Source organism: Brachycentrus maculatus, unplaced genomic scaffold (assembly GCF_059751285.1).
Source record: "Brachycentrus maculatus isolate JH-2025_06_01 unplaced genomic scaffold, ASM5975128v1 h1tg000157l, whole genome shotgun sequence".
Taxonomy (NCBI): domain Eukaryota; kingdom Metazoa; phylum Arthropoda; class Insecta; order Trichoptera; family Brachycentridae; genus Brachycentrus; species Brachycentrus maculatus.
Window position 1 is genome coordinate 2,073,031 of NW_028280910.1, and position 26,750 is coordinate 2,099,780.

General features: G+C 32.3%; 1 protein-coding gene across 1 annotated transcript in view; it reads left to right on the forward strand.

Moving 5' to 3' along the window:
* Positions 1-26,750, forward strand: part of LOC148308594 (transient receptor potential cation channel trpm-like) — a 255,119-nt gene that overhangs the window by 76,712 nt on the left and 151,657 nt on the right. Inside the window, exon 3 of the mRNA XM_088261536.1 lies at positions 6,910-6,992. Coding sequence (XP_088117662.1) covers positions 6,910-6,992 — 83 coding nt within the window. The remainder of the gene's footprint in view (positions 1-6,909; positions 6,993-26,750) is intronic.

Here is a 26,750-nt window from a genome sequence, read left to right on the forward strand (position 1 = left end):
TCAGCAATCACTTTGTGATAATATCCATCCATTTTTATTAAAAATTTTACTTCGTAAATACCACTATTTATTTGAATGTTTTGAAAGACGTGTTTCGATGCATTCAGTATCATTTCAAACACTTTGTTTGTGAAACTTATCCGGAATGCATCGAAACACGCATTGACGTGACCATTTATTTTTGTCCTCAAAACGGGACATCTACCAATTTTTACGTTTTAGTATGTATTTTCAAGAAAACACTATTTCTTTTGGTTTTTATGTATTAATAAAAAGAAAAGGAATGTTGCTAAAGAAAATCAAAAGAATAAATATATTATTAGATTAAAACCAATATTTTTAGCTTTTCCACTTTATTTTTATTTCACCAGCGACTGGGTTTCGTCGTTACCGACATCATCAGACTGGTGATGTCGGTAACGACGAAACCCGGTCGCTGGTCAAATAAAAATAAAGTGAAAAAGTTAAAAATATTGGTTTTAATCTAATAATATATTAAAAATGCAATTCCATCACGAAGTGTCAGTGGATAATATAAATCTATTAAAAAGAATAAATATTATAAATATGAAAAAAATATGTTGTTCAGGCTATCTAAAAACGGGACGGTCTCGATCAAAACGGGATGTATGGTCACATTAATCATACCAAGAAAAATTATACTCTAAATATTCATATTTTGTTTAAAACTATATAATTTTATTTAATTCAATTAAAATATTTTATTATCGGTGTCGCAACTTGAGACGAGTGATCATCTTTCGTTTTTTAACAAAAGACGATGAAAGTCTGAGCATCCCAGGTGCTTACGACCTGGCATTTGGCTGGTTCAATAAATCACTTTGTACATTTAAGTGTACTAACATTTCTTGGAGGAACTGCATTTTTAAAATATAAGAAAAACAACTACTTATATGTTTTTTTCCACTTTTTATGCAGCTTATAATTTGACTAATTATTCTATTCACAATTGTGAATGATATGAATAAGTTAAAACACTAACTGCTTTGTCGCAAAGTTGTATATAATAATTCCATTTTCCACTAAAATTCGGGAATTATTTCAAAACACAAAAAAATGTAGTTAATTTAGAATTTCATAAATGCGTTGTTCGAAACGGACCATTAATCAAATTCGCTTCGGATGAAAATAACGCACGAACGTAAAATTATTTAAAAAAATATAACCCATTAACTTTTTGCCGTACTCCGCCTCTGCTTTGGTTAACTGCTCAAAGCAGGGGCGCACTCGGAACAGATTGCGCACGATGGCGCCATAACACATCCCATTCTAGTTAGTCTAAAGGGGAGAATCAATCTGTTATGCCTGGATGCGGGCCCTAGACAGGTAAACGCTCCCGGTAATTGGATAGATATTCCCATCCAACGGGGATGATGAATGCAATAAATGTAAAAAATCCCTGGAAAATCGTTAATGGAACGGTTCAATGACAACGTGTTGAGATATAAAAATGCGTTTCCATATATTTATTTCATCATAATTCAAATGTTCAAAATAGTATAATATGCGTTTACTGAGTTTTCCCATACAGAGGGCACATTTAACTGTATTTTTGAAACCCGTATCCATCCCCAATGGTGCATAAGGCACTGCTTCAAATTGTCGCAATTTTTCGTTATTTTATTATATAATCAGTTTCGCGCTTCAGGTACCAATCCGGGGTAGTAATAAATAAATATTGGAGTGAAAAAAACGTGTTTTGAATGTGTCCAAATCCTTGTTCACAAATCTTGGTTTCTCCACTGAGGAGTTATTTATATATTGACATATCAACTTAGATAAAAGTGAATATAGAAGTCTGCGTATGACCTGTCATAGGCGGGGTTTATTAATCATTTTATATACGTATTACATTCACCATTCTACCCATGATTGACCATTTTTATTTCTTATATTTATTTTCACCACCCTTGGGTAAAGTACCCGGGACCTCCAGTATGGTTGTCAAAAGTGCTAGCCACAACGCTACGCAGGTGGATAAAAAAGTAAAGTAAAAACGTCTTTTTGGCTAAGTAAAGTAAGAAGACAAATGATTTCTAGCAAGGTTGACATTAAGAAATTAAAGACTCGAGTAAAAGTCGAAGGAAAAATCTCGGTCGAGCTTGATTCGCTTTAGGGGGATGTTTCGATTCGGTGAGTAGTTGAGCCGAGGTAGGGGTCGTCACGCGAATTCCTGTCACCAGCCTTCACCTTTCACCCTTCGACGCGTCACGCAACTGTTTCTCGCCAAATGTAGGGGAGACTGCGTGTCACTGACCACTCCCAGTAACTGACCGCTCTTAATAACTGGTCACATTTTTCGGCGGCAAATTTAAGGACTTCCTGCCCTCTAAATTTTCCCTTTTTCATCATATAATATCAGGATATCTCAACGAGAATATATAATTATTATATATACATAGATAAAGCGGATACACGGAAGAGCAGTTAGTTAGTATAAACAATACTTCAACGTATCAAAATCTTTATAAAAACACATACGCTGGATTTGTTTTGATATGTATTTTTACAAAGACAAGTCATATTTATGGGAAAGAAATATGAATAATATTTTGAGCATTTATACTGCCTGTGACCTTTCATTGGCTAGCATATGTGGTCTTATTCTGTAATTCTCGTTTATTTGAATAACTTGATGTAAATTTCCAAATTAAATTAAATTAAAAACCAAAAATAATGAAAGTTTCATAAACTATTCGATTTCAAATAAAATAAATCGTGCAGTGTTATGGTGCCTTCTACATTCGAATCTCTTTCAGTTTTTACCTTATTTCGTATTTTGACAAACATGTCATATTTCTATGAAGAAAAAATGCGTTTTATTGTCATTTTGGACCACTTAAGAACGTCTTGGATGACAATTGAGCGTATTTACTGAACGACTAGTTATTGTACCGTTTCCCCTAATATGAAATTCTCAGTGGTGATTAGGTTAGCCAACCAGGTCGGCGTCGTTAGACTGGCATCACAAATCTGGACTAATGATGACGTTTTCGTACTGAGCTTTAATGAAATATGAATAAAAAAAAGCTTCTTTCTTTCATGAAATGCAAAAAATATATAATAATGGCAATTTTCAATGATTTTTGTAGTTCAGGTATGTAAAATGACGTTTTTTTTATTTATTGATTGGGCGATTACTTTCTAGAACTCTATTTAAATTTATGTATTAATTTTAATTGTGATTTTATTTTATTGTGATAAAATTTATTCAAACGAATGTTCGTTTGCAAATTCCATAACTAGGCGAAACAATTGTCACAATATGAATTTTTATGTGTTTTTTTAAATAAAATACAACATAGTTCGTATCATATCTCCCATAAGAATATGGGATTATTTCACTATCCTGACAATTTCAAGACCCATAATGGGGTCAAGTAGTAAAGACGTTGGACTAAAGAGGAGAACATTCGTTTTATAATGCCCTAACAAGGCGAAACAATTGTCACAATATGAATTTTTGTAAGTTTTTTTTTAATAAAATACAACATAGTAAACTCAAAAAATCTGTGTTTGATTTAAAAAGCCTACCCCTGTGGGGGAGCGGTGTGATGGTTAGTTAGTTTTATGGGTTTTTGGGTACGGATATGGATAGAAGAAATTTAATTTTTTTACTAATTGATTCTGCAGTCACTTTGTGGTAATATCTATCCGTTTTTAATCCATCCCATTCAATTCCATCAATTTCCGATTCGCTGTTTGAAAATGATGTGGAATCCATCGAAATACGTGTCACAATAGATTTTTCAGAAAATGTGGTATTTACTCAGTAAAACTTAAATAAAAATTTAATTTTCTTATACGAGTTTTGTATGAAATAATGAAATATAATTTATTGGTTGAAATATTTGTATAAATATTAAAAGTATTGATAACATTGTGAAAAGTCAAAAGTGGACTCGAAGTTAAATTTCACTTCTATAAATATTCCCATTGTGATTCATTTGTCTTTTTTCTGTTTTCAAAATTTTATTTTTATACAAATGTCGAATTGTAATAATTTTATTCTAATGACCTGACGATGGAATGATTTTCCGAAACCGGTAGTCACGAAAAATTTTTTATAAAAGTGGTATTACACAAAGTAAACAATGGATGATAATGAAAGTTTTATTGGTTGAAAGTTTAAATAAGATACATAATTTACGATCGGAATCAAAAGGGGCAATGTTGTTATGAATAAAATTCCAAAAATAAAGATAAAGTTATCTTCGCTACGTAGTCGATCCCTTATCTTTGCACTGTAATTCCACCCCTAAAACCAAATGCCCGTATCGCGATGCTATCACGACTGGAACACGACTCGATTTAACAAGCATGTATGCTGTTTTCTTCAAAAGTTTATTTGGTTATATACGTACATATAAAAAAAGGACATTGAACGTTTAGGATCCTTTACGAAAGTTCTTATCTAAAAAACATACGACAGATACGGTAATGTTACCCGTACGTTTCCCGTAATATAATTATATTTGTATTTTTAGTATTTTTGCGAACGATGATGGAAGCGTGTACATCAATTTAAACAATGCATACATAAATACGATCCTATTAATATTTCTCATGATGTATGTTTATATTAATCACTGAATATCTGTATATTGTACAGAATGGCGCGAAATGAATCACCCTATCGAAATATGTAAAAAAAAAATCAAATAGCGTCGTACGTCAATCATATTTGAATAGACAGCTGCAGTATACAAGCAAATTTAAAGTTGTGAAAAAGTAATCGTCCAATTTTGTTTTTGAATAACTTTTTTACCAAACAAAAAAATTAACAAGATGATTTCCGTCAAGTGGCTACCGCCAGTGTTGATACACATTTGTGCCCGTTTTATCAATTTGTTTTTATGCTGCAGCTGTCTAGTTTACAAATCGCTCACTCCTTTCAAGAACGTCATAAATCAAAAAACTTGATTTTTCAGGAGAACGTTTTTGAAGTTTAAAAATATAATACAATGTATTAAAAATAAATATAAACCACTTATTGAACTTTTTACTGTGCAACAGATCTTTTTAGGTAAAGCCTGAAGGTTCTTTCACCATTTGAAAAAAATTTAGTATATTTAAAAAAAATAATTGTACAATACCTTTTCTTCAAAATGCAAAAACAACACTTTCTGTCCTGTAGCGGGTAAATATTAAGTTAAAAATATGCCTCTTTTGCTGGGATATAGTACATTTTCTGGGCAATCCGAAAACACGCACAACTGAAAATGGACGATTGTCGATTTATGACGTTCTTGAAAGGAGTGAGCGATTTGTGCCCGTTTTATCAGTTTGTTTATATACTGCAGCTGTCTAGTTTACAAACGTTAAATATGATTGACATTTGCAAAAATTATAACATCTTCCTTTAGGGTGATTAATTTTGCGCCACCCTGTATATGAGTATATGTATAATATTGTATATACGTTTCCGGCGGAACTTGAATTTCACAAGAAAATGTATTAAACGTGATTCATCAAACCGAACTTATCTTCGTGTTTACATTGCTTGCTTACATTTTCTTTGAACGCTTCAATTTGTTTTCGAAAGTACGTATTATTTGTTTTTCTTGAACGTCTGAAAGAGTTTTCCTAATACTGAACCAATGAGTTTATTATTTCAGATGGCAATATATTTATTTGGCATATTGGATAGAAACTTTTCAGGAAACTCGTATCGATAAAATTTGTTTTTTCAGCGTGTCAAAATAGATCAGAAAAATATTATATTTTTTATGGAATATGATTTTCTGATGATTTCGCATGTTTGAGGAATATGATTAAAGAAAACACTTGTTTTTTACCACTTGAGTTTTATTATAGACTACATTTTATTATACAGACCTGAATGATGGAAGTTTAACTTCTGAAACATGTAGTCTATAATAAAACTCAAGTGGTAAAAAACAAGTGTTTTCTTCAATCATTGTAACATGTCTTACCACAAAGTTAATGCCGAAACAATAAATAAAATTTGAGGAATATGTTTTCAAGGGTTGAAAAGATTGATAAAGATAAAAAAGGTGAGAGGATGTTGGGAACAGAGTAAATTGTACACTGAAATCAGTCATAACAAATAAAACTTATCAGTCAAAGCTTAACTGGCAGTACACAACGGAGTCCTATTTCCAAACCTAATATACGGAAACGTGAAGCACAGAGTTGTCAAAATAGGTTAAAAAATAAACCGAGTGCGTTTGAAATACGATCTCTCAGATAAGTATGTTGCAAATGATGTATGATGGAGTGTTATTCCAATGGTGATAAAAGGAAAGAATGTGATGCTGAGTCAAGCATTATCGATTCAATTGAAAAACGTGTGTTGAGATGGTTTGGGCATGAAAATTGAATGGATCGGTGAGGAAATAACAGTAAAACAAAATTGTTAGGCGCATTTAGTTAAAATATCAGTATGAGGCCAAAGAAAACTTAGTATAATCTAGTATGCATTTCCAATTCCTTAAAGTAGTCAGGAGTCAGAATAATCGGGGGTGTGTATGAGGAAATGAATGAATTTGAATGTAGCGAAGATTGGTTATAAAGATAAATTGGTGTGGCTTTTTATTCTCCCTGCCTACCCCTGCGGGGAAACGGCGTGATGATTACTATTTTTTCAGGTCAATGGTCGAATCGCGGCAACCTATTTAAATTGAAAACATAGAATATTGAACCTATAAATATTTTGTATTTTAAAGACATTGTTTACCTATATGGTAAGGTAATATAACACTCTCCTTATCATTCACCGTTCACTTACTGTAATATATTTTTAAATGGTTTTACACTAAGTGAACGATGAATGATAAGGAGAGTTTAAAATTAGTAAGGTTGAAGTGTCTGAATAAATTGTTGAATGATAAAGGCAATTTTACTTATATTTTGTCTTCTTTCCAGAAGACAGCCCGGACCTGGATAGAAGCGACTTTCCAGAAGAGGGAGTGTATCAAATTCATTCCCAGCTCCAAAGACGAACACCGGTAAGTTTACACATCTCTTATCATTCGTTCACATTGTGTAATACCACATAAAAAATATTAAAAAAAAGTTTATTGTTTACCTAATAGTTTTAAATACTTATTGATGTGATTTTAATAATTACTAGGCAATTTTCGTACTAAGTACCTATTTAGAATGATGTTGTAAATACGCTTAGTTAAGTTAGCTTGCATTATGTATGAACAATTCATCTTTACTACAGAGAAAAAAATAAAATCTTCCAATGATAATAAAGTCATACCAAAAAAAGTGATGTGAGGCATTAAGTAAACTTTTGTTGCGGTATCCTCTAGTAAAGCCTGTTTAACAGCTTAGAATAAGCTCGTTTTAAATTTACTAAGTAACCCGTCATAAATTCTACATTCTGTAGTGCTAGCGCATTCGACTATAGGTGATTAATTTTTCGCCGCCCTGTATAAGTTATGGTTACGGTTTTAAGTATAATTTTATATTATTTAATTAAAGAAATATTTTTTTTGTAAATTTAAATAATGCTTTTGGAATACACAGTAAAATTAATTCTTTATTAAAGCACGCGCAAAAAAGCTCATATTATATTTTTCTACACAAACTTGCTAATGTGGAAATATTGATTTTTCAAAGCTTTCATATGGAAAATGCTACATCATTCCTTCTTTGATAGCGCAAAACCTTATTTGTAGGCACTTTTAAGGTTACTTACAACCTTAAATGTTAAGAAATATGTATACTCAAATTATTCCCCAACCTTAAAACATAATTACATTTGGCTTTCTAAAAAAAATCTGTACATTAAATGTTAACAGTGTTCCTTTGTAAGATTTTCATATTTTATAAGCATCTAAATATTTCAAAGAAAATGGTGTATTATTTTTTTGAAAAAATGTTTCGTTCTTATGATCTTCACATTCGTTTGATAATGCCCTAACAAGCCGAAACAATTGTACTTTATAAATTATAAAAGAAATTTACGAGAGGGTTACTCGTTTAAAAAAAAATGTAGGAAAAAATATTTTAAAACAATAAACGAGTTACCTATTTATCTTAATATTTCACATAAAAAAGAATTATGTGAAAAATCTTTTGTCTCGAAGATGCTGGTATCATTATGATAATCGATCTATTGATTCAGATTAAAAAAAAAAACTGTAGGTAGGTACTAATTAATTAATTTTTTGAATTTTTTTTTTTAAATGTTGCCATAAGGGTTGGTTTTAGGCCTTACTAGCACTAATAGAATTCAATCAGCGTCCAGCAGCGCTGAAACCCAACGTCAGTTCACGCCCAATAAAAAAAAAAAATTTTTTAGAAAATGTATTGAAGAAAAAAAATTATATTTTTTTTAAATCTCTACCTTTCAATTACTGTTTTATTTTCAAAATCATATATTTATTTTGAAGAAAAGCTTTTATTTTCTGTACAAAAACGGTGATTTGAGAAAAAAATAATAACGTCGAATATTACCTTTGTTTAAAGAAAATTAAGTTTTAAGAAAATTAAGCGATTTATCGAATACTGAGCCTTAATGTTTTTTTTTTAAATCAGTGTTTTGGGGACATTTCAATGGTACTTTACGACGTTTTAATTGATATAAATCAAAACACGATTTATGATTGTACTGATTTTTTTAAATTATTAAAAAAGGTTACTTATTTAATTCTCTCGTATGGCGAAACAGCTGTCGCAAAAATTAATGTATTCACTAGAATCATAAATCATATTTTTATTTCAATTCATATCAATGATTTATGAAATTCAGCACTGAAATTTAATTTCAGACAATTATAATGCACAAAACTTAATTAAAAATGAAAAAGCTCTCATATTTTATTATATATTTTCAACACATATTGCTTGTCAATTAAAAATCGTTATTCACGTTAATTGTTTATTTAGAGATATACGAACATAGGAGTACTGGTGTTTATAGATTTGGCGTTTGATTTGTAGAACTCCATTTTAATTTATATATTACATGTTGGTGACAAAAGTGTATAATGTGTGCAAGGAAAGTGATTTATTGATGAATGTTAGCAAATCCATGATTATGGTTTTTGAAAGAGAAGAATGCAGATCTGAATGTGAAATATTAGTAAACGGAGAGATTTTGGAACAGGTAGATGATTTCGTGTATTTGGGTAGTATGTTTTCTAGGGATGGAAAAATTGATAAAGACATAGAAAGGAGAGTGAATGCTGAGAACAAAGTGAATGGTGCACTGAAATCAGTTATAGCAAATAAAAACCTATCAGTGGAAGCTAAACTGGCAGTGCACAACGGAGTCCTGGTTCCAACTCTAATGTATGGAAGTGAAACATGAAGTTGGCAAAAGAAGGATGAAAGTAGACTGAATGCAGTCGAAATGCGATCTCTCTTGTAGTATGCCAAGTACTTGTAAGTGGTCAGGTTAGAAGTCGTAACAATCGGCGGGTATGTATGAGGAGATGCATGAACGTGGAAGAGGCGAATAATGTTTGCAAGGACAGAGTGGTGTGGCGCTCTATTCTCTCTGCCTACCCCTGCGGGGAAGAGGCGTGATGGTTAGTTAGTTAGTTACATGTTAAATCAAACACATATTTTTAGAGTCTTCTTAATTGTATTTTATTTTTGAAAACACGTAAAAATAAAACTTATGACAACTGTTTCGCCTTGTTATGGCATTTTCAAACTTATGTTATTAAAACATTTCTATGTGTTTTTAACAATTAAATACAATTCAGCAGACTAAAAAAATCAGTATTTGATTTTAACGTTTAATATATAAATTCATACATATACTAGTACAAACACAGTTTTATAAGTAAATGATTTGAAATTCCTACATATTCCTATCCTTATCCGCATCCAGTGATGCCTTGTATAGAAGCAGTGTTATCTTGATCGTTAATTACTTGAACACTATGTGATCACTATACAAGTCTATGCTGATCTCAAATAAATTATAGATTGAGAAATAACAAGAAAATTCTGCATTTATACACGAAGCAAAAGTGATTAACCATTTCAGGTACCACCGGTCCAGGGTTATATTATGTAAATATTAAATATTTGATCAAAATTTACTAGGATTTATTTGGACCCCCCACGGGATCTCGCGATCTACAACACGGTAGCCAAAGGCGCTAACCATTAAACTGTGGAACAAGAAAAAACGATTAATATATTTTTATTTGAAAAGCATTATTATTTTTATGTTATGATAATATAATACTCTGCTTATCATTCATCGTTCACTTTGTGGAATGCCACTAAAACAATTAGTGGTATCGGTGGATGAATGATAAGGAGATAATGGTAAATCTGTAACGAAATGTGAAGGTCAGTCCCCACCTTTAAGAAAAATAGTACACACACAAATACGTTTTTGTTTATTTATGAATGTATATATATATATATATATATATATATATATATATATATATATATATATATATATATATATATACATGTATTTAAATATAACATATATATATATATATATATATATATATATATATATATATATATATATATATATATATATATATATATATATATATATATATATATATATATATATATATATATATATATATATATACATATATGTTATATTTAAATTCATAAATAACATTACTTTCGTGCTACACGAGCATTTATAATTATTATTTTAGACTATGAAATCGTCATAACTTCACTTTGTAAAGCCGTTTATGAAATATTTATAATTTTCATCAGTTTTCGCTCACCCAGTATGATGAAATATAAATTACTCGCGTTAATAAAATCACAAAGCTCTTTTGAAATCCGGAAAACGAGAGAAAAACGCGCGTTAATTAGGGGTTTTAAAATCTGCCCGAATTACAGCATTTGAAATCATGACTGTTTAATTATACGTGCCCTTAATGGTAACAACATCCCTTAAAATGTATTTCAAGGGGTTGGAATTATGTTCAATCTGATAAATAAATGCCAATTTGTAATTGGTAAATGAGAAATGTCTTTCTATAGACAAATTTTCTAATTTCAAATTTTACTTTATCGCAATCTGTATTTATAAAAAAAGGTAATTATTCGTTGGTTCAGAATTTTAAATATCCTTAAGTTTATCAGAGAATTTTTGAAATATTGATACTGGGTACAGTTAAATACGTGCATTTTTATATGTTTACATCTGTAACGCCTCTTCCGCCTCCGTAGTGTAATGGTCAGCAGGCTCGGCTACCGTACTAAAGAGCCCGGGTTCGATTCCTAGCGGGGGTCAAATAAATAAAAGGGATTTTTCACTATTATATTTATTTCACATTACCCTAGACCTGAAGCGGAGGGCTGATCACCCTTCCTTAATGTTAGCGATCAAGATAACACTGTGTTTACATAATGCAGTGCCTTATGCGCCATCGGGTGTAGATAAGGGTTTAAAGAAGGCATCTGTAACATTTAGAAGAAGCTTTTTAGAAACTAAAAGTTAAAAATAGGTAGAATGGGATGATCTTTAGAAAAAACTAAAAACGCATTTGATTACTAAATAATTTCCACCATCCACTTTTTCCCAATCAAATCAAACAGTGAAGCAAGCGCCCTTGAGGAAGTATTTTGCAAAAATGGCACTAAATGATTTTTTCAAATTTATTATTAGTGAGATCTTTAGAATAAAAAAAATTAAAAATGCGTTTATTTGCTAAATCATTTCCACCATATTCTTTTCCCCAGTTCAAACACAATTGAGCGCCCTTTATAATAATATAATTAATCCCTTACAGCACCCCAATGGTGCATAGGGCAGTGCTTCATATAAACGCAGTGTTACCTCGATCGATTACACATGAAGAAAATTTGATCAGCCCTCCACTTCAGGTACCAGTCCAGTGTAATATTGAATAAATATTAGAGTGAAAAAATCACTTATATTTATTAAACCCCCCTGGGAATTAAACCCGGGACCTCCAGAAAGGTAGCCGAGCATGCTGACCATTACACTACGGAGGCGGAGCGCCCTTTATAGCCGGTAGTATTTTACAAAAATGGCGCTACATAAATTATCTAAATATATTGTTATTATCGTACTTTACAACAATAATTGTTCTACACTGCGCATAATTTTTTAGCCCTACCAATTAGACGGTATGAATAACATCGCTATGAACACTATACGTTGACTTCAAATGGAGGTCAGACTTTAACCAAGTTCGAAGTTAATTCCCAAACGAACACATAGCGAAGCACCAGGACCAACTAATGCCCTAACTTACGGAACTTAGCTAGACCTAAACATACCACGCTCATTCGGAGTATCGCAAGGTACTATCATTGTTCCTAATACATGTATAACACACTTGGCCTGTTCAATTAGTACGTAGACTGACGTCATAAAACAAAATGTACTTTATTTCTAAGTTACATGTCGCTCACTCCTTTCAACTTTTCAGGAGATCGTTTTTTAAGTTTAAAAACATAATTATTGTTTTAAAAATAGATATTAACCCACTTACTGAACTTATTACTGTGCAACAGATCTTTTTAGGTTAAGCCTGGATGTTTTTTCTCCATTTGAAAACATAAAGTTTATTTTAAAAAAATAACTAAGCAATACCTTTTCTTTAAAATACAAAAACAAAAAATTTTGCCCTGTAGCGGGTAAATATTAAGTTAAAAATATGCCGCTTTTGCTGGGATAAAGTACATTTTTTGGGCATTCCGAAAACATGCACAATTGAAAATTGACGTTTTTTGATATATGGCATTGTTAAAAGGAGTGAGCGATGTCTGGGTCCCCTTCAAAGTATTCACCTCCCTGACGCACATACTTATCCCAACGGTGTTTACACTTTTGGAAGCAGTCCTAGAACAAATTTCAGATGTCGATGGAGCGTTATCGTGAGCGTTATTGTTTCATCAGCTCCAGCCTATTCAGGTTTCAGAAGTCGAAGAAGAAGAGTTTTAACACTCTCCTTATCATTCATCGTTTAAATTGTGTAATACCATTTTGAAAAATACTAATTCGTGATCACCGGTTTCAGAATAATCATTCCATCATCATTCATAATAGCATTCTATCACTGTTCTTCCCTACCCACAAGATTTCGTTCTTTCTGACTTATTCTTGTTCCCCAAACTGAAAAGACCTTTGAAAAGAAAAATATATGAGACGATTCTCGGGATTAAGGCGAATGCGACGAAGGAGCTGAAGAACATCGTAAAGAAGCATTTCAGGACTGTTTCAAAAATTTGATTAATACCACTATTTCTTAAAATCTATTGTGACAAATGTTTCGATGCATTCCGCATAATTTTCAAATACATTACCACAAAATGACTGCCGAATGTATTAGTGAGATTTAATTTATTTTAAATTTATTTATTTGAAGCACTTACCTTGTGATTTTCCATTTTATAATCAAAATGTAACTTTGTTTTAAAATCACTATAAGTATATTTATCGTTCATTTTAATACAAAGTAATATTTAAATTATTTAATTTTTATATTTATCATTCTCGCAACACGCGAGTTTGAAGAGGTACTCAGGAAAAACTAATTGGAAACCACCATCGCCAAAATGATTTTTTTCTAGAAAATCTAAGTATCATCCTCTTTTATATATAATACATGATTTATAAGAAAAAAATCCATCAATGTTTTTTTATGATTTTCTTCCCATTTTGTAGTTTTGGAAATGGAAGACCATACCGGCAGACAATGACAGCAAATATTACATTTATTTCATTGAACGTAGCGTTTGAGAAAACGCCTTGGATAAGGTATTATTCATTTCACACGTACGTCTTTGTCTTGTTCAGGTAAATGATAAATCACCCTAGAGCCTTGGTCTAGAAGTCTAGAATCTATACCACAGGTTTCTAAACTATTAACCTATTGAACCTCCAAGTAAAACATCTTGGAATACTTAACAGCATAAAAATAATACAATAATCGAAGGATGCTAAATATACCCCTTCTTCTTCTTCTTCTCTCCATATTCGCTCCCTAGGTGGAGCATATGGCCAACACGAGACGTCTCCAAGTCACTCTGTCACGCGCCATCTCCTTGGCTTCCTCCCAGATAGTCCGGCGTCTTTAAGATTCGCTGAGTATAGTCGGTGAATGGTCGTCAGCGGCCTCCCGGGGCGCCGGAATCCTCGGGGTTGGAAGAAGAGACATGAGGGGTTGATGCTCTCAGGTGGCATTCTAAGGACATGTGCCAACCATGTCCACCTTCTCCTCTTTAGGACTTCCAGTATGAGGGGCTGTTGAGTTCTTCTCCTCACATCGTCATTTCTGACGAAGTCATACCACTTTATACTTAGTATTCGCCTCAGGCACCTATTTTCAAAACATACCACTTAGGGACCGAAAAACGAATGTTTGGATAAGGTTTAAGACCAAGGTAATAGATGTGGCCCATAGAATCAATGGACGAAAAAGGTGCTTGACCAGAGGCCTAGAACAGGGCGCAGAAGCGTGGGTAGGCCCCAGACAAGATAATGCGATGGCATTAAATATAACCTTTAAAAGATCGAATATAAAAATGAAATTTTGTAACGATTTATTAAAAAGTGGTTGTTTAATTCAAGTTTCGACTTAAAAGTCCATGTCTAGAATGAGGAGATTCATAAATGTGGAAAAGGCGACGAATGTTTGCATAGACAGAGTCGTGTGGAGTTCTATTGTCTCTGCTTACTATTCTGAAGCGTGATGATACATTAAGTCGTGGGTTTACTTTCAAAAAGGTCTAACATCCAATCGAGGTTAACTTAGTGGAAAATGATGTCAGAAAGGAGAGTCGTCAAATTTCGATAATAAGCTTTTAAATACATCCTCGTTTTTTGCAATTTTGAAGGATTTGGAGACGGAAATTGAGCTTTCACAAGGCACCCTAGGTGTCGGTAGGATCCAGTTTGGGAACCATTGGTCTATAGCAGCTTCTCCCAATATCTCACCACCGCTGTAATATACATAAGCATATATTGTACTTACGATGGTGAATCTCTCGCAGACCTAAATGTTGTCTCTCGACCCCAAAGCGATGGGGTTTACTTATGCCTAAGCCATGTATTGTTCTTACTACCACACATTACATTATATATTTATTTAAGTTATTTCTAATAACTTCTTAAATAAAAGCTTTCCCAATTCAACCAAATACGGCTCCAGTGAACTCACATGTACAGTGTCATGAGATTTATGTTATATGTACGAGTTCCATTTCAGAAATCTAGATTATCTTAACTATAGGAGTTATTTTTGTGTTGTTTTTTGACATCTCAACATAGATGAAGAAGAATATGGAGGTCTTGAGATTTAAGAGGCTTATGACCGTCTATATCAAGTATTTGGACACACTCAAAATGTTGTAAATAAAATAACTAATCAAATAATAAGCTTAAATAATAAAATGAATAGGATATTTTCTAGCGTTTCTCATGTATGTGATTATAATCCAGGATTCGGACCTCACAAAGAAATGAAAGAGTTTCTGCTCAATAAAAAGCTTATCTCATCTCACCACAGATGTCTCTGGTGAAATTCTAGTTATTCAAGCACAGTGTTTCGAATTTGAAACAATATAAGTATGTAGAAGTTCCAATAATTTTAGTAGTGTGGCTGTCATTCATCGGTAGAATGGTAAATATATCAGATGTGTTTACTAAACCAGCATATGAAAGGTCATAAGCTCTGTAAATACCCAGACTTCCATATTCTTCTTCATCCATATTAAGATGTGAAAAATATGAAAAGGTATCACACCATATAATAACACTAACAAAACGTAAAAGGTGAAAAGAAATAACGATAAAATAAAATGAAAACATAAAATAAAGTAATTGCATGACTGACTGAAAACTGTACGTCCGTATTTCTGTTTATGTCAGTTTTCACACGTTTAAGATAAAAACTAATAGCCGGTATACTGTCACGGTAAATTATTAAGTGCAAATTAAATCCCCAAACATTCATCTGAAAAGGAAAACATTCGATACATGTCGCTCACTTCTTTCAACAACGTCATATATCAAAAATCGTCAATTTTCAGTTTTGCAAGTTTTTGGAGTGCCCAGAAATTTTACATATCCCAGCAAAAGCGGCATATTTTTAACTTAATATTTACCCGCTACAGGGCAGAAAGTGTTTTTGCATTTTGAAGAAAAGTTATCGATTAAATATTTTTCAAATGGAGAAAAATCATTCACGTCTTACCTAAAAAGATCTGTTGCACATATTTATTTTTATTACATTTTATTATATTCTTAAACTTTACAAACGCTCTCCTAAAAAAATGTGATGTTGTTGTAAGGAGTGAGCGACATGTGTACATCACTAAATCATCATCATAATCATTTAACAAGCCGATAATAGGTCAAAAGCCCTGTAAATACCGAGACTTCCATATTTTTTTTCAAGTTCAAATGTCAAAATGTGGAAATATATAAGAAGTCAGCAAGAAAAGCCTTCTGCGGACTTTTTTCACACATCCTTATAAATTTCACGTTGTATTATTTGTCTGTTCGCACTAGAGTTTATTATTACGTAGATATTATACAGTGGGTTTATGGAAACGTTCAAGTGAGGTATAAACCCCTAATAAACAAAGGGATATGCGCAAACCACATTATTTTTTCACAACCATCTAAGGGTGGATTTCCGAGTTAGTGACGTTGTCGGTACAGGGTACATCAGCTTTTCAATGTTTCAATTCTGCCTCAGATAACACTATGATTTAAGTAATTAAAGAAAACACTTGTTTTTATACCACTTGAGTTTATTTAAGACAACTAGTTTCGGAAGCTAAGCTTCCATTTTCAGGTCTAAGTGTAAACTAAAAGTCTAAATATGTTTTCTTTAATAATTTCGTCATGTCTTACCACAAAGCAAATGCCGAATGCGTGTATGTTGAGATGACAAAAAATAATATGAAGAGTCATTGCTTCCACAAAGGTCAAAACCTTCAGTTATGAGGAATAAGACGGAGTAAAATATTTACTGTATCATTAGGGTTTCCTCGCCAATAAAGAATGTTTAAGAGCCGCTGATGTAGAGTATACCAATGACCGCTGATCAAATTTACTTCAAATTTGAGAGTCTCTGCTTACCTTATTGTTTTTGGAAGTACCTAAAGTTCTCAAATTATCCATTCTTATACTATAAGATCGCGTCTAACAAAGAAAGCTCCGAAAGTTTCACTGCGGCACTCTGACGTCACCGTGCATGGCTGCGCTCCGCGGGGAGTCTCACATTGTTCGCCGTGTGACGTCATTATTAGGTCATCAAGCCCATCAATTACGCGGGATAATCTGCCGTAAAGACTTTTCATTTTCCCCGTACAGGGCTAACAATCCAAGCTTAAAACTTTTCCCCATTGTAAACTGTTTCTTAATACATATTTGATGTCTTTTTAACAAACCAAAGCGCCAAAGAAGCAAATTTGGATATCAGGAATTTTCATACTAAAACTTTTTGTAATATACCGGGTTAACTGGCCCTTTGGGCTTACTTTGTTAGACCCTCGGGTCTGTTATTGCTGGCCCTTATAAGATTTTTTTAATTTCTAAGTTTCTTAACGGTAAGTAACCGAACACTGTTGGAAAATTTAATTAAAGAATTTCATTAATTGATTCGGCAGTCGCTTTGTGGCAATATCCATCCATTTTTAATTAAAGTTTTAATAATAATAAATAATATAACCCTTATCCGCACCCCAATGGTGCATAGGGCACTGCTTCATATAAACGCAGTGTTATCTTGATCGTTTACACAAGAAGGAAAGGTGATCAGCCCTCCGCTTCAGGTACATGTCCAGGGTAATATTGAATAAATATTACAGTGAAAAAATCACTTATATTTATTTTACCCCACTTGGGAATCGAACCCGGGACCTCTAGAACGCTAGCCGAGCGTGCTGACCATTACACTATGGAGGCGGAAATTAAAGTTTTACTTGGTAAATACTATTATTTCTTTAAATCTATTGTGACACGTGTTGTTTATATTCTATAACACAGACTCATTCCACTGGAGACTACCTCAGAGGTCACATGTTTGTTCACCCCCGATTTGTAAAGAATGTTTATTGGATTTTTTTTTAATATATGTGGTAAAAATTTTAATCACCTTAAAAATAACTCTGTTCTTTTGAAATCTGTTTTATCATTTCGAAGTAAAACTTTATTTAATGCAAAAAAATGGTGTTTTACGAAAAAAATTACCTTCTTATTATTTAGAGAATATTAAGTTGCGACTTAACGAATACTGGGACTTAATGTTATTTGTTCTTTACAAATAATTAATATATCACAAAGCATTATTCTCAAAGAATAATCTCAAAGGGTCTTTAATTAATCTGTTAAATAAATATTACATAAGCCGAAGGGCAATTTCGAGGACCTTATACATGTTTTAGTGATTCCCTACCAAATCCTCCCTTCAAATATAATATCAATGTTACAATGATTAAAGAAAACACTTGTTTTTTACCACTTGAGTTTTATTATAGACTACATGTTTCAGAAGTTAAATTTCAATCATTCAGGTCTGTATAATAACTAAAATATAAAATATAAAATTGTTCTATGAATAAGGAGAGGGGAAAGTAAGGGGGAGGGGTTAGTCAAGGGGCGGAGTTTGAAAACAAAGGAAAAATGGAAAGCAAAGGTGAAGAATTTTGAAACAATATATGACTCGACTAACCCCTCCCCCTTACTTTCCCCTCTCCTTATTTATAGAACTATTTTATATTTTATATTTTAGTTATTATACAGACCTGAATTATGGAAGCTTAACTTCTGAAACATGTAGTCTATAATAAAACTCAAGTGGTAAAAAACAAGTGTTTTCTTTAATCATTGTAACATGTCTTACCACAAAGTTAATGCCGAAACAATAAATAAAATAATATCAATGTAATGAAAAATATGAAAAATTAACATTTCAATATAACAATTCCAACAGAATTTTAAATATTTGGGAACACAGTACTCTAATAACCTTCCTTAAGATAAAAATTAAATGAATTATACTCGTATATGTACATGTTAACTAAGAAATAAAAAAAATAAAAAAACCTAAAAAATAATTGAAATTAAAATAAATTATATTATTAATGAACATAAATAATAAAAATACTTGCCAAACACTTGAATGTGGTCAGGTTAGGAGTCGTAACAATCGGCGGGTATGTATGAGGAGATGCATGAACGTGGAGGAGGCGAAGAATGTTTGCAAAGACAGAGTTGTGTGGCGTTCTATTCTCTCTGCCTACACCTGCGGGGAAGCGGCGTGATGGTTAGTTTTTTTTTTTAATAAATAATAAGTGTAAGTCCCTCTCCAAGCACAAGAGCTCTTGTCTCTTTATTGGAGAGAACTGCGTTATTAATTTAAAGATTGCAAAAGTACATACTTATATCTAGAAAATTAATTAAATGTTTAAAAAAAAAACTTTTTTAACTATATTTAATAATAGCAATGTATTTTTACTGTGTCCAAATACTTGTTCACAAATCTGGATTGTCTCCAATTATATGAGTTATTTTTCCCATTATTTTTTGACATCTCATCAAAGATGAAGAAGAATATGGAAGTCTGGGCATTCACGGGGCTGACGACCGTCATAGGCTGGTTTAAGTGATCACTTTACACACGTGTAACATTCAACAATTCTATCCACACTTCTTAAATTCTTGGAAGTCCTATATGTATGAACCAATTATGTTTCAAAATTGGTTCATATATATAGAACTTCCAAGGATTTGAGTAGTATGGTTGTCAATAATGGGTAGATTTGGTGAATGTTACACGTGTGTAAAGTGATCACTTAAACCAGCCTATGACGGTCGTCAGCCCCGATATTGCCCTGACTTCAAAATTCATCTTCATCTTTGATGAGATGTCTAAAAATAATTTAAAATAACAATGTAATAAAAAAGCTTTATGAAAACTTTACATTTCATTTTTAATTTGTGTTTCATTTCATTATATATATATATATATATATATATATATATATATATATATAAATATATGTATGTGTGTATGTATGCGTATGTATATGTATGTATTTATATTTATAGATATATTTTTAAACTTCTTAGCTAGAAAAAAAATCCTTTAACCACCCTTATTAATTCCTCTCCTCTCCTTCTCCTTCCTGCTAAATCTATTATTTTTATATCATACCCTTTTTTTGTTTAATCTCTGAATGTTTTTTAATAGTTTTATAACATAAATGTGGAATTGTTTAATTGACTTTTTTTTAACGTTACTATTTTTTGTTAATGTAATGTAATGTTTATTATCGTTAATGTAATTATTGTTTATTATATCATTTTTTAGATGTAAGCTGTACAATTCCCGAAAAAATAAAATAAAAATTTATGAAATATACTTTTCATCCCTATGCAGTCAGCAATACCATTCGATCTTGGCCAAGTGGCAACTTATAAATGAATACATTTAGCTCGCGAAAGTTCTTCGGCAAAGCTCGCCAAATACACTTTGTGTATCTCGTAATACGTGCTCCGACCTCCGCTCCGGCTAGTTCTGTATCCGCACTACTAACCTAGAAGCGCGGGCTTGGGTCGATAGCGCTGTCCGGGGGTATCATCAAACCGTTTCGTTTACCAAACAAAGGACTTAAACTCTCGTGTGAGACCACTTTTGAGATTATCAATGTAATCGCGACAAGTTTCGGTATCATCAAATCGTTTCATTTACCAAACAAAGGACGTAAACTCTCGTGTGAAACCACTTTTGAGATTATCAATGTAATCGCGACAAGTTTCGGGTATCATCAAATCGTTTCGTTTACCAAACAAAGGACTTAAACTCTCGTGTGAGACCACTTTTGAGATTATCAATGTAAACGCGACTAGTTTCGGGTATCATCAAACCGTTTCATTTACCAAACAAAGGACTTGAACACTTGTGTGAGACCACTATTGAGATTATTGATGAAAAAAACATGGTATTCACTGCTATTTTAGCCGCAATGGCGGCGCCATCTGTTAAATTTAACAGTCACTCATCATTAAACATTGATCATAGCGTGGATATAAAATTGCATTTGGCGCGGATAAGGGTTAGAAAAAGAAAAAGAAAAAGAGCAATAATAATTATACTCTCCTTATCATTCATTGATAACTTTGTGTAATACCACAATGTGAACGATGAATGATAAGAAGAGTGTTATATTATATATTATCATAACACAAGTTAACAATGCTTTTCTTCAAACCCTTATCCGCACCTCAATGGTGCATAGGGAACTGCATCATATAAATGCAGTATTTTATTGATCGTTTACACATGAATGAAAGGTGATCAGCCCTCCGCTTTAGGTACCAGTCCAGGGTAGTATTGAATTAATATTAAATTGAAGAAATCGCTTATATTTATTTGACCCTCCTGGGAGTCAAACCCGGGACCCCCAGAATGGTAGCTGAGCGTGCTGACCATTACACTATGGAGGCGGACGGTAAAAATGCTTTTAATTTACAAAAATTAATATTTACTTATAACGGTGACATGTCCCAATGTTTCGGAACGAATGGCAACTCTAAACTACATTGAAAGGATTAGTTTGTCAGTTTGTACAGAGATGGCAACACCGCCGATTAGTGCAAACTTGTAGTGAAAACAACATTTAAGGGCTCGTGTAGCTTGTCTAAGCCACCCGGCTCATGCAAGATGCAGTTTAGCATTCACACATACACAGAAGTTTCTGCTACCGCATCTCTTGCCCGAGTTGCAGCAGCGATCCACCCTAATGAAGAGTATAGAGGGTGTTAGCGTGGGTCGTAAATTCTCAAAGTTGTTCTTACTATGCAATATCGTCCTGCATTATATGGCGAAGGAGCCCAAACACTGTCTAAATTATATTATTTATTGATTCGGCATTAACTTTGTGGAATGACTGATTATTTTATTAAAATTAAACACCTGAATATACCACTTTAATATGTTTTATTTTATTTACGACCAGTTTCGAAAACGACAGATGTTTTCATCTTTGAAGATGAAAACATCTGTCGTTATCGAAAATAAAATAAAATAGTCGAAAATAAAATAAAACTCATTTAAGTGGTATATTCAAATGTTTAATTTAAAAAAAATTGTCTAAATATTTTTTTACTGAAATAAATATTAAGTGAGTGTAATAAAATGTAAGTGAAATGTGTCCGCGGTACAGGAAATCTCTGTGAGAACATATTAATATAAATTGAATCTGAAAATATGTGTATGATCAAAATTAATGAAGTGTTACAGTATTATTAATAAAAAATAAAAAAAAATTTTTGACGTCTCATCAAAGATGAAGAAGAATATGGAAGTCTGGGCATTTCAGGGGGCAGACGACCGTCATAGGCTGGTTTGATTGATCACTTTACACACGTGTAACATTCACCAATTCTACCAATTATTGACAACCACACTACTCAAGTTCTTGGAAGTTCTATATATATATGAACAAATTTTGAAACATTGTTCTTGAATCAGTAGAACTTTACTGGAGATATCTATTGGTGAGATGAAAAGAAGCCTTTTATTGAGCAGAAACTCTGTTATTAGTATGTGAGGTCCGAACCCACATATGAGAAACGCCAGAAAATATAATTTTCAATTTTATCATTTTAGCTTATAATTTTACCAGATAATATCTTTGATGAGATGTCAAAAAATAATATGAAAATACTCCTATAATTGGAGATATTCCAGATTTGTGAACAAGTATTTGGACACATTCAAAATGTTGTGAATTGTGAAATGTGTCCACGGCTCAGGAAATCTCTGTGAATTCACATTATTGTAAATTTAAACTAGAAATATGAGTGTGATCAAAATAAAGTAAGTTTTTCGGTCGGGTAGTGGTCCCGTGGTTAGTGTCGCGGACTCTTAAGTCAGACTTTCTCGGTTCGAACTCACTCTACCACAATTTGATACCTATTTATTATAATGAGCCGCTTAGGCTCACAGAAATAGTATGAAATTAAAATATTTGTGTAAATAATAAAAACAAAAGTATTTCTCTTTTTATATAAAAAAAATCGATATAATTAATATTTTTAATAGAAAAAATCACTTTGTGGTTGGTAATTTTTACTCTTTTTTTAAATGTTAATAATGTTCATATAAAGCCACTCACCGATATTTTAGTCTGCTGGTTTCGAGAGGTGCCCGTCTCTTCGTCAGGATAATTACTACTCCAGCATGCAAACAATGCTACACGTCATCATATCACTATTCACACACATACAATAACACTTAATATTAATCACATGAGGGCTAACATGCACTAAAGATTGCATAACAACGTGCACTAAAAATCGTATGAAATAAATATTTAATAGTCACATGAAATTTATCAGTTACAATCGTATGATATAAATCAGGAAATAATCGTATGAAATTAATCTGTAACTATCGTATAAATTAAATCAGCAATATGTAATTGTTTGAAACAAACCATTAATAATCTCAATATTATTAATATTTAAAGCATTCACTTTGTGGTTAGTCATTTTTACTTTTTTTTTACAAAAATGTTAATAATAATAGTATATAATAGTATATAACGGCGAGTGGTTATATACTATTATTATTAAGATTTTTGTAAAAAAATAAATTAGCATTAATAATCGTATGAAATGAATCATTAATAATCGTATAAATTTAATCTGCAATTATTCTATTTAACTAATACGTAATAATCGTATAAAATAAATCTGTAATGATTGTATGAAATAAATCCGTACTGTTCAAATGATTTTTTTCTTTAATAATCTTTTAAGATTAATCTGTAATAATCATATGATATAAATCTGTTATCATATTTTAAAATTAATCTTCAATAATTGTTTGAAATAGATATGTAATACAGAGGAAGACCGAGAAAAACTTTGCACGATCAAGTATGCCAAATACTTGAAAGTGGTCAGGTTAGGAGTCGAAACAATCAGCTGGTATGTATGAGGAGATGCATGAACGTGGAAGAGGCGAGGAATGTTTGCAAAGACAGAGTGGTGTGGCGTTCTATTCTCTCTGCCTACCCCTGCGGGAAAGTGGCGTGATGGTTAGTTAGTTTTTAGTTTATGTATTAATTTTAAATCAAACACAGATTTTTTGAGTCTACTAAGTTGTATTTTATTAACAAAAACACATAAAAAAATATATTGTGACAATTGTTTCGCCTTGTTATTGCATTATCAAACGAATGTGAAGATCAAATGGACTACGGTCCTTATGTAGCTATACAATTCTAAGTGACAGTTTTAACACGTGCGGCAATAATTTATGGGAGACAACAGTAGCTAATGGGGGATGTAGGTATGTACCCTTATATTTATTTTCTGGGAAAAAAAATATATATAAATAAATAGTTTTTAGTTAGTTACGTGTGTAATAACCGTGTAAAATAAATCTGTAGTAATCGTATGAAAAAATAAGTCAAATAGAAAAAAATGTGATAAAGCGAGATGTTATCCGGTTTTCGGCCCAATTTGCTTGGATTTTTTAAGGGTAGCTTTGATTTTTCCCAAATTGAATTGCAAATACCGTCCCCGAAACATTTCCATACACATTATGGTCGTCCCACACACTGCTCCCTAATACATCCCCCTAGACTGGATCATTACAATTGCAAATGCAAACGGCGACTGTCAACCCTCGTTGTCTCCTTCGATTGATGTACTGTTACATAGCCTTAAAAAATATTCATCTTTTACGATGATTATCTTCTTAGCAAATAACCACAAATTAGATTTTTGTATTTCATTATTTGCTTCGGCAGTCACTTCGTGGTAAAATCTATCCATTTTTAATTTAAGTCTTACTTGGTGCGGTGATCAACACGTGTCACAATAGATTTTAATAAATAGTGGTTTTAATCAAGTGGCACTTAAATTAAAACTAGTTTCAATGATTAAAGAAAACACTTGTTTTTTATCACTTGAGTTTTATTATAGACTACATGTTTCAGAAGTTAAACTTCCATCATTCAGGTCTGTATAATAACAATACATATAACTATAGTCTGTATAGTTATTATACAGACCTGAATGATGGAAGTTTAACTTCTGAAACATGTAGTCTATAATAAAACTCAAGTGGTAAAAAACAAGTGTTTTCTTTAATCATTGTAACATGTCTTACCACAAAGTTAATGCCGAAACAATAAATAAAATAAAACTAGTTTCATTAAAAACTCTTTACAAATAAATAAATACTATTATTCAATTATTAACCCTTTCTACTCTGACCACTTTTTCTCATAACTGATCAGCAACTCTCATCAAAAAAATGCGACGTTTTTCTACCATTAAAATAAATATTTTGGTTCCTTGATTTTGGGACACTCTGTCTGGCGATTCGTATGACCATGTTAATTAAGATTAACTGTATTTATATGAAATAATTTTTGGTGGAATATAGTTGGGTGATATAGAGATTAGTGATTCAAGTTATACCTGCACCGGGCCAGACATTGTGGCCCACGGAGCTGCCTACTAGAATCATACGGGCCAGAATGTCTGGCCTACAGAGTGGTAAGAATTAATGAACAAGTTATTTCGTTGTTGTTTCTGACTTGTCTTAGGTTGGTTAAGCAATGGTTAAGTTACACGTGTGTAAAGTAATCTCTCAGCCAGCCTATAACAGGTCGTTAGCCCTGTAAATACAGAGGCAGACACTCAAAAGGTAAAAACATTCGCGCGTAAATATAATTTTAAACTATCGGTCACTTGAACTCTTTTGTATTTTATCCTATCGCAGTTGTTTTTATCTGTAGTCAACTTTTAATGATCTTTTTTACTGCACTTAATAAAGTAAATGAGTTTACCGCACTTAATTCTGCGCCTTTATCTCAAACTCTGTTTTGAACTAAATCCAACCTTTTAAAAGGGGAAATTGGTGTCATTTAACACCCAGAGAGCCGTCAATCTGTCCGCGTCGGGCGAAACACCCTTCCGAATGTCTCAACACAGGGGTAGTTTTGTTTTTCTTTATATTCATGACTTTTGGGGTCAAAATGGTCGCTTCCATCTGGTTAGGCTAACTTCATAATAATGTTTACGTATCTACGGTATGTACAACGTGTCTCGGCGTTGGTCGGGTAGACATTATTTTTATTCACAGCATGTAGTAGTTAATATAATAAATTTACCCAAATAATTCGGGAAGGGTCTTGTACACATTTGAAATAAGGGTGCTGCTAAATGAAAAGCTTACTAAAATCAACCATGGATGCTGTCGAGAACCCACGCATGACAAATAAAAATAATAAAACCCTTATCCGCACCCAAATGGTGCATAGGGCACTGTGTCATATAAACGCAGTGTTATCTTGATCGTTTATACATGAAGGAAAGGTGATCAGCCCTCCGCTTCAGGTACCAGCCCATGGTAATTTTGAATAAATATTACAGTGAAAAAAATACTAATATTTATTTTACCCCCCTTGGGAATCGAACCCGGGACCTCCAGAACGGTAGCCGAGCGTGCTGACCATTACACTACGGAGGCGGACATGACATGACGTGTGAATTATATTATATTAGTTTTGTTTGTGTATATATATTTACAGCCCTGCCAATATTTAGTAGGCACCCCCTACATAATTGATTTGTGTCTTTAAATAAAAAAATATATTAATCGAATAGAATCTATACTATCAAAATTTAATTTATTTTGTAATTTTAGACGTATGGTTCCAAGCAATGAATTTATGAATTACCCAAGCTCGTAACACGTAGGAACACTGCTGACATTATTTTCCTGTATAATTTTTTAAACAAT